We start from the raw sequence: 8,804 nt of genomic DNA, 5'->3' as shown, positions 1-8,804 counted from the left end.
GATTTTCAATTCTAATTTTCAAATTTATTTTTAAAAGTGTTTTTCACAGCTCCAGTCCAAAGCAACTTTACAGCCTCCAGACTGTCAGCATATAGGCTATATATATTGTGGAAATATATCTCCATCGTTCACACCGTCCATTAAAACGACACAAAATATCATTATTATTATTATTGGCGTTTTTTTTGTGTGTGTATGTGTGTGTGTGTGTTTTTGTTTTGTTTTTTGGCGTAGAATGCGTGCTTCGTCACATCCCACAAATTCGACGTCACACGGAACCTGCGTACAACGTCGATTGACAGGTGTAACCGGAAGAAACGGCGTTTCGAAAATGGCGATCCACGTAAACTGCAGCCCAAACAGAGGAAAGTAGAACTGTCTTTCATCCGAGTCCCGACTGGACTGAGCCGCGAGACGGGCTCGGTGATGCGTGTGTAGGGGAAGGAAGTCATCTGAAGTAAGGATGAACGGCGTGAGGATGGCACGAGACGACAGTGTGACGGAAGACTCTTACACCGTGAGTCTATGCTACAATGTTTGCAATAACAATCAAACTAGAAATGCAAAACGAAAATAAGCGTTTACAAAAGCTGATCTTGAAATAGCGATTATGTTATACTAAACTGACTGTTAGCCTAATACTGATATAATGCCACACTAATGCATATACAGTCATGGTCTAAAGACACCTGCTGGTTTTTAGTAAGTCTTATAACGTTAATTAGATAAAACAACCTCAGATGAACAACAACAACACATGACATATTACACCGTGCCATTATTTATTTAACAAAAATGAATCCAAAATGGAGAAGCCATGTGTGACAAACTAAGTACACGCTTTGATTTAGCCTAATGGCTCATAGAACCAACTTTAGCAGCAATAACTTGAAGAAATCATTTTCTATATGACTTTATCAGTCTCTCACATGTTTCTGGAGGAATTTTGGCACACTCTTCTTTACAACGTTGCTTCAGTTCATTGAGGTTTGTGGGCATTTGTTTATGCACAGATCTCCTAAGGTCTCGCCGCTACATTTAATTCTGGTTGAGGTCTGGACTTTGACTGGGCCAGTGCAACACCTTGATTCTTTTCTTTTTCAGACATTCTGTTGTAGAAATGCTGTTGTTGTTGTGCCTGGGATCATTGTCCTAATGCATGACCCAATATCGGCCAAGCTTTAGCTGTCGGACAGATGGCCTCACATTTGACTCTAGAATACGTTGGAGGAGTTCATTCATGGTTGATTCAATCACTGCAAGGTGTCCAGGTCCTGTGACAAATCAAAATCAAAACAAAGCCCAAATCATCACCCCCGGCCTCCACTACCGTGTTTGGTTTTTGCCAAACGTGGCGTTGTGCATTATGTCCAAACATCTCCACTTTGGTCTGTCCAAAGTTTCCAGAAGTCTTGAGGTTTGTTCGGATGCAATTCGAAAGTGAAAAAGGGAGATGTGAAGGTCAAGTATGATAACCCATACTTGGAATTTGTCCTCTGCATTTAACCATAGACAGTATATAAACTGGACACAGCGACCCCATAGGTTTCAACGGAGAAAAGTGAAGTCAATTAGAAGCTCTCACTTCCTGATGGTCGAGCGTACTGCGCAGACTCAAACTGAGCTTGATGACGTAGATGTCACGTGAGCAACCCGTCTGTCTTCTAGTAGCTGTGCCAAGAGAAATCTGAATCATTCCCTTCCGAAACTTGCAGAGATGGAGAGTGTGTCCATGAGCTAGGAGCAGGAGAAACTTTTGCTAAGTATTCTGATTAATTACTTTGTCATTTTCCTTCCACGTCCCCCCGATTGCGCGCGAGCTTCTCCTCCTGTCCATACAGTAATTTCGCTACTGTGCGACAGAGAGTCGCGTGGTTATGACGCAATCGTTAGCCTATTTTTACAAAAACTGCTTCTACTGGGCCATAACGTAAGATACAAGGTAATGGAGCCTTTTATACATTTTCTTGTTTCTTTAGAAATAAATAATGGACAAATGGAGTCTTTAAACGCCTCAGATGTGAAGTTATTCGCTGTCAAAGTGAGGCCAAAATGAATGGGAGTCAATGGAATGCTAACAGCAGGTGATGGTCCCCTAATCAATGGCGGCGCCCGGGGAAGCTTCAATATTTTATGAAACCCTGCCCCCCTGCATTTAACCCATCCAAGTTAGTGCACACACATTAGGAGTTGTGAACACACACTTGGAGCAGTGGGCACCCAGGGAGTGATTGGGGGTTTGGTGCCTTGCACTCCCCCACCTACATTTCCTTCCGGTACTGAGACTCAAACCTACGACCTTTGGGTTACAAGTCAGACTCTCTAACCATTAGGTCACGACTGCCCCATTGAGATACTATTATAGTTTTCACATATACTGATATAGTATCAGTTATTACAGTTTTTATTTTTATGTTTTCTTTTTATTTTCATTTACATGTTAACTGAGGCTTGTAGAGTCTGAAATGCATTTCTAAAAACGTAGGTTTGATTGTGGGGATAAGTGAAGGGAAAAAACAGCTCATCTGCATGGACTTCAATTTGTTTGTAAATGGACTTGTAACCCTTCCTAGATTGATGGGCAGCAACAATTGCTTCTCTAAGATCATTGCTGATGTCTTTCCTCTTTGGTATTGTGTTATCACACACCTGAATGCTCCAGACCAGCAAACTGCCAAAACTTCTGCTTTTATAGAGTAGGTCACGCTTGCTGATGATCACGCCTGACTGCTACTTACCCTCTTAATTCCTATGGAAGCAGTAAGGGTGTACATACATAGTTTTTCACACATGGCCTAGTTTTTGTTAAATAAACCATGACATGGTGTAATATGTCATGTGTTGTTGTTGTTATGTCCTGATATGTAAAACCATAGAATTCAAAAGGGTGTACTTTCTTTTTTTCACATGACTAATATATATATATATATCGTTACATTTTAACAGGACTTTAACATGTCTTTGTGATTTATACACAGGAAAACCTCATTGGTACATTGTTAGCTATCTTTGGAAACCTGTTGGTCAGCATCTCAGTCAGCATTCAGGTAAGTGTGTATTTGCAGCCTACATTTATAATTGCATTGAAATTCAGGGTCAGGGTGTGTTCAGGTTACGCCCTGTGCAAGTCATCTGCTTTTATTTGCTTTTTCCCAACATCTTGTTTTATAACCCTGCTGCTGTTTGGTATAGTATCTAGGAGAGTGGGTTTAAAATGTGTATTAGACAAACATGCATAATGACTGATGTTTTCTCTCGCAGAAACAAGGTCATGTGACGTTGGCAGGAAATAAAGACCCGAGGCAATACTACTACACTAAGACGTGGTGGTCTGGCCTGATGCTGATGGTTCTGGGGGAGGGCGCACTGTTTGTGTCTTATGCTTTTGCTCCGCTCTCTCTCATAGCTCCACTTAATGCCGTGTCTGTCATAAGTAGGTATTATTACTGTTATGTTGCATTCACTTCCATATTTTATACTGTTTTCTTATATTTGATGTAATTAAAATGTTTATATTACAGTGTTTCTTGACTGATGTTATTTGTCATAAACATTTAATTTTATGTGTAATATGTAAGTCTCATTGAGATACTATTATAGTTTTTATTAATATTTTGAATTCGTTTTTATTTTAATATTTTCATTTTAGTTTAGCAATTTTGTTTGTCTTTTTATGGTTTTAGTTAACTATAATAACCATGCTCTGAAGATGACCAGTGTTTTCTGTTTTGTTCTTCACAGCAAGCTCCATCTTAGGTTTCCTGTTTTTGCGGGAAAAGTGGAAGCCACAGGAATTCTTGAGTGAGTTCTGCTCATCTTTCTCATATGTATATATATATATATATATGTATATGATTATTGTTTATATATAAACAATAATCATAAATAGTGTTGATTGCTGTGTTTTCAAAAGATTGAGGAATTTGAGGCTTTGCGTTAATAAGCAACAAGTAACTACTTATTTGTATTATTAATGCAAACAATTAAATGCAGCCCCTATGCAGTGTAATTGTTCAGACATTTCAGAAATGATTTCACACATTTTCTTTTGTTTGTAGAGCGCTACATCTTGACTTTCCTGGGCTGTGCCTTGACGGCGGGCGGCACTTACCTCTTTGTGACGTTTGGGCCAAACTCTCATGAAAAGCTGAATGCCGAGAACATAGTAAAGCATGTTATTGGCTGGCCCTTCCTCTTATACTTGGTAATACACACCCTCATCTTTTAGAAAGTCATTGTGTGCTTATTTAATTAGTATAATATGCAAGTGTTTTTTGCCTAAGAATGATGTCATGCTTGAAATCATTACAGTACAAATGATTTTTGTTTTTAAATATCAAATATTAAACCAATTTTTGTTGAGTGAAAACACCAGCTTGTCTTTTTCAAGTGTTGATGATTAGCATTGAATGCGGTTTGTGTTTTTCCAGCTTCTGGGGATCATCACATTCTGTCTGGTGCTGTATTTCTACAAAAAGCGGAATGCAAACTACCTTGTTCTGATTTTGCTACTGGTGGCACTACTTGGTAGGACAATTACACAACATATGTTGTCTGTAGAGCCCATTGTGTATAAAGAAGTCATATATCAATGACCGAAATAATGGAGCTTTGCCCCTTAGGTTCAGTGACTGTAATCACAGTGAAGGCGGTTTCGGGGATGATTGTGCTTAGCATCTTGGGTCCTCTACAGCTGTCATATCCCATATTCTACGTCATGTTCGTCTGCATGGTGGCTACTGTCGTCTTTCAAGCATCGTAAGTTGTGGTGTTTGTTGTGTTGATGTTCTGATGTTCTGTTGTTCTTTTATCTGACTTGACTTTCTTTGTTAGATTTTTAGCACAGGCATCTCATCTGTATGATTCCTGTCTAATCGCCTGTGTGAATTACATTTTCTCCACAACATTTGCAATTGTGGCAGGTAGGACTTGCACATTTCTTTCTCTATCTTCATTTCAGCACCGTGTTATTGGTCTCATTCTCATTCCCATCTCATTTGTTTTGAAACAGGAGCCATATTTTATCAGGAGTTTAACCATGAAGACGTTCTGCACATATGCATGTTTCTGTTGGGGTAGGTTTTATGATGCATTCTAAGTACATGCACTACTGTTCAAACGTTTTTTTGAGTTTTTGAAAGAAAGGCTCAAAAATACAGTAAAACAGTAATATTGCGAAACGACTTTTTTATTTCAATATGCATTGAAATGTCATTTCTCATTATTATCAATGTTGAAAACAGTTGTGCTGCTCAATATTTTTGTGGAGACTGAAAATATATTTTTAAAGGATTCTCATGATGAATAGAAAGTTCAAAAGAACAGCATTTATTTATTTATTTATTTATTTATTTATTTATTTTGATCACTTTTGATCAGTTTAATGCATCCTTGCTGAATAAAAGTATTAATTTCTTCAAAAACTTTTTTTTACTGATCCCAGTCTTGTGAACTGTAGTGTATGCCATTCACAAAATTGCTGAATTTAATAATCACAGAAAAAGTTTACTTATTAGTTTTATTTACTTTAAGATTAATTAAATGTGTTAATGCATTAATTATGAAAAATGTAATATTTATATTAAATATTTATATCCATTGACGGCCCTAAAGTTTGCATTCAGTATCTCATTCATCAAGGTGGAAAATACTCACTATAGTACTATGTGATACAGTGTAACACATCTGTGTCAGGAAGAAAACTGAAATTCCACACACACGTTTGTTTTCTCAGCAGTAGCAGTGACTAACAAACTCTCTGGGATTTGTTCAAACGTGTCTTTGTTCTTTGTAATTTTCCGCAGATGTGCTATATGCTTTCTTGGAGTGTTCCTGATTACTAAAAGCAAGAAGAAAGTCAAATCCTTTGAGCCATATGTCACTATGGACATGGTGAAAGGTATGTATATATATTTTTTTTTTTCCCACCTTTTTTCATTAAGATTTGGAAAGGAAGCTGGTGGGAAGACAGTCATGTGCTTTGCTTGGAATCTGGCTCAAGATAAAAAGGCCAGCTGATGTCATATCTTATTTAGAGTTGGCTGATTTATTGTTATCGTCAAGCCAAACAACCAATCATGTGTCATCACAGGTATTCCAACCATTCACAACAAAGGCTGGGCTGTGCAGCCTGATTATAACGGCTCGTTTTCCTACGGAGCACTGGAGAACAACGACAGCGTGGCCCCTGTGACACTCCCAGTGGACCAAGAGCTGTCCGTCTCTCCCGGGCCTGTTAGCCCGTACCAACCATCAGAGCTAAAGAAAGACTGAGCGCAAATGTGCCTGAAATGAAATTAAGACTGATTTAAGATGAGAAATGCTACTCTGTGTTTAAGCATTACTGGGTGGATTATTGACAGCACTTATAGAACACAGTTCTGGAATATTGGATCATTCTAGAACTTCTGTATTTCTCTAGTTTCATCCTGAGCCAGGAAAGCAAGCTATAACACATGCTAGGAGGCAAATAAGGACTTTCATTGGTGGCGTTGATTTTATCCTAAGACTGGCATGTTATCTTATACTCATATCTGTAATCATGCTTTAAATGTGCTGACTGACATGCACTCCCGGTCTTTTATCAATGTGACAAAGCTCATGTCACTAACCTAAAAGCCTAAATATACCTCAGAAGATGTTTTGGATTCTGCTACTGCTTTGTACCAGAGATACTGTTGCTGGTCCAGCTTTATTAGCCAAAGACTAATGTGGATTTCACAATTCTCAGCTAGTTCTATACAAATACATGTTTGATACTGGCTTAATTTACTGAATGTACAAGCTAATACGAGTCTCGTTTTCCATTTTCAGGCCTAAATGTGTGCTGTGCCTATTATTTATTCCCTGACTTAAGCATACCAAATAGACTTTCTGTACAAATCTGCATGTTTATGGGTAATAGATTGAATATCAGAACACTGCTGGTGGTTGAAATTTACAGATACCTTACATAAACTAAGAAACACTTGTGGATATTTTGTCATGAATACCATTGCTAAGACTAATGTGGTCAAATATTCTATCGTTGTTTTTGGTGTGTGGCTCTTTTATTCTCTCTCTCTCTTTTTTTTTTTTTTTTAAGTTTAATGCAAGTAATCATTAATGCTGTATTTATTAAACCATTGCCTTGGACTTTTTTATTGAACGATAATGGGAAACCTGACTGTCTAAGCAACATCAATACACTGAGTTTTGTTTAAGTGCAATTACTACTGTGTTGAGATCATGTAAATTTAATTGTTCTTTTTTTTTTTTTTTGAATTTTTATTTGAATTTAACCTAATGTTGTTTATACTATATTACAACCATTCCACAGTGACAATCATAATGTTTTTAACCAAAATAAATAATGAATAAAGACCAAGCTTCAGTCAGCATTCTGTGTAGTTAGCACTGTGGTAAAAATCCTGTTGAACCAATAAAACACATCTTTTTGTGACTGCTTGCTCTTTGATCTGTATTTACCTCTGGAGTATAGTTTATAGCTGTTTTACATTACCAATGTATTAAAACCTTGAATCTCAGTCATGTTGTTGTGGACTGTTGTATACTGGGGAATTTAACTGGAAGGTTAGGGTTAGTCTCTCAAGGACTGACTTGAATTTGTAAAACTGCCTTTGTGTAATGAGTATTGTTATTTCATTGTTGGCTATATATCCAGGACCATATGTTTATTATATGACACTTTAATAGGCTACTACATTATGGATGCCTGATGCGGTTCAGTACAGACTCAGAATTTGATTATGCAAGTCAAGATTACAACAGGCTGCCACTTCCTCATATTGAACACATAATGTAATAGCCAATTTGACTATAATTTATCTGTTACTGATAAATGTAACTTATACTGCTGAACATGTAGGTCAGTGCACCGCGATACATAGGCTACAAATTGTTTTTAATTATATACGTTTAAAATACGTTAATTCTTAAGTTAATTCATCAGCTGTCGAGGTGAAAATAAAAATGTGTGACAAAGATCATTCATAATGCATTCTGATGTCATATACCAAACGGCGTCCTCCATCACACGTCATCAATTCTCGCTCTCAATCTCCACGAATCCTATTGGCTGATTATGAGATAAACCTGAATGTCATTGGTCATTCCTCACTGTCACTTGTCGTATTAATAGCATACAATGCATTTACGGTTTATATGAAAATATGTCTGATTTAGATTTAGCAATATCCCCTTATACCAGTCCGGCCTGTCGCTCAGATCGATATCATCAGTTGCAAAGATAACCGGTAACGCTAATATAAGTGATCTATAAAACTTACATTATCATGCCATTAGCATAATGATTCAATATTCAATAACATATTCAAATGAAAGTGGCAGAATTAATAGACTATATTACCGACGTTGAACTCTTTATGACATAAATGTGGTCAGCGCTATCTTGATAGTTTGCTAATCGGTTTGTTATTAAATGTAGTGCATCAGCGATGTTTTTCTCCGAAAAAGTCTGAATTATGTGTATATTACTCCTTTTTGTCGCCATAAAATATATAAACAGCAACAGGTTAGCGAACACATACTTTATATTATAGAGACAGACGTATAAGATTACACTCATAAACAGTGTAGTCGTGTAACGGGCACAAGATGGCGCTATAACACACAGCGAGAGAGCTGTGAGTATATGAAAGTTCAAGCAAGTTCAGTTGTCAAGACATACAGAACAGCCTGTTCCACTGTCAACAAGAAAACAACACTGTACTATTTTTATTTAGATTATTTATTTATTCATTTATTATTATTCGTTTGTTTGTTTTTTAAATTGTATATTGACT

General features: G+C 37.0%; 1 protein-coding gene across 1 annotated transcript; it reads left to right on the top strand.

Moving 5' to 3' along the window:
• The first annotated feature begins 270 nt into the window (after positions 1-270).
• Positions 271-6,715, top strand: nipal3 (NIPA like domain containing 3). Its single transcript, XM_079852927.1, has 11 exons — positions 271-517; positions 2,979-3,047; positions 3,262-3,433; positions 3,742-3,801; positions 4,059-4,204; positions 4,431-4,527; positions 4,623-4,758; positions 4,834-4,922; positions 5,012-5,075; positions 5,805-5,899; positions 6,092-6,715. Exons 1-11 carry the CDS (start codon positions 464-466, stop codon positions 6,271-6,273), a joined length of 1,164 nt encoding a protein of 387 aa, XP_079709053.1. The 5' UTR covers positions 271-463; the 3' UTR covers positions 6,274-6,715.
• Positions 6,716-8,804: the final 2,089 nt, after the last annotated feature.

Source organism: Squalius cephalus (assembly GCF_949319135.1).
Source record: "Squalius cephalus genome assembly, chromosome: 20".
NCBI classification, from domain to species: domain Eukaryota; kingdom Metazoa; phylum Chordata; class Actinopteri; order Cypriniformes; family Leuciscidae; genus Squalius; species Squalius cephalus.
The sequence above is the reverse complement of the archived record's forward strand: the minus strand, read 5'-3'. Positions and strand labels throughout refer to the sequence as shown.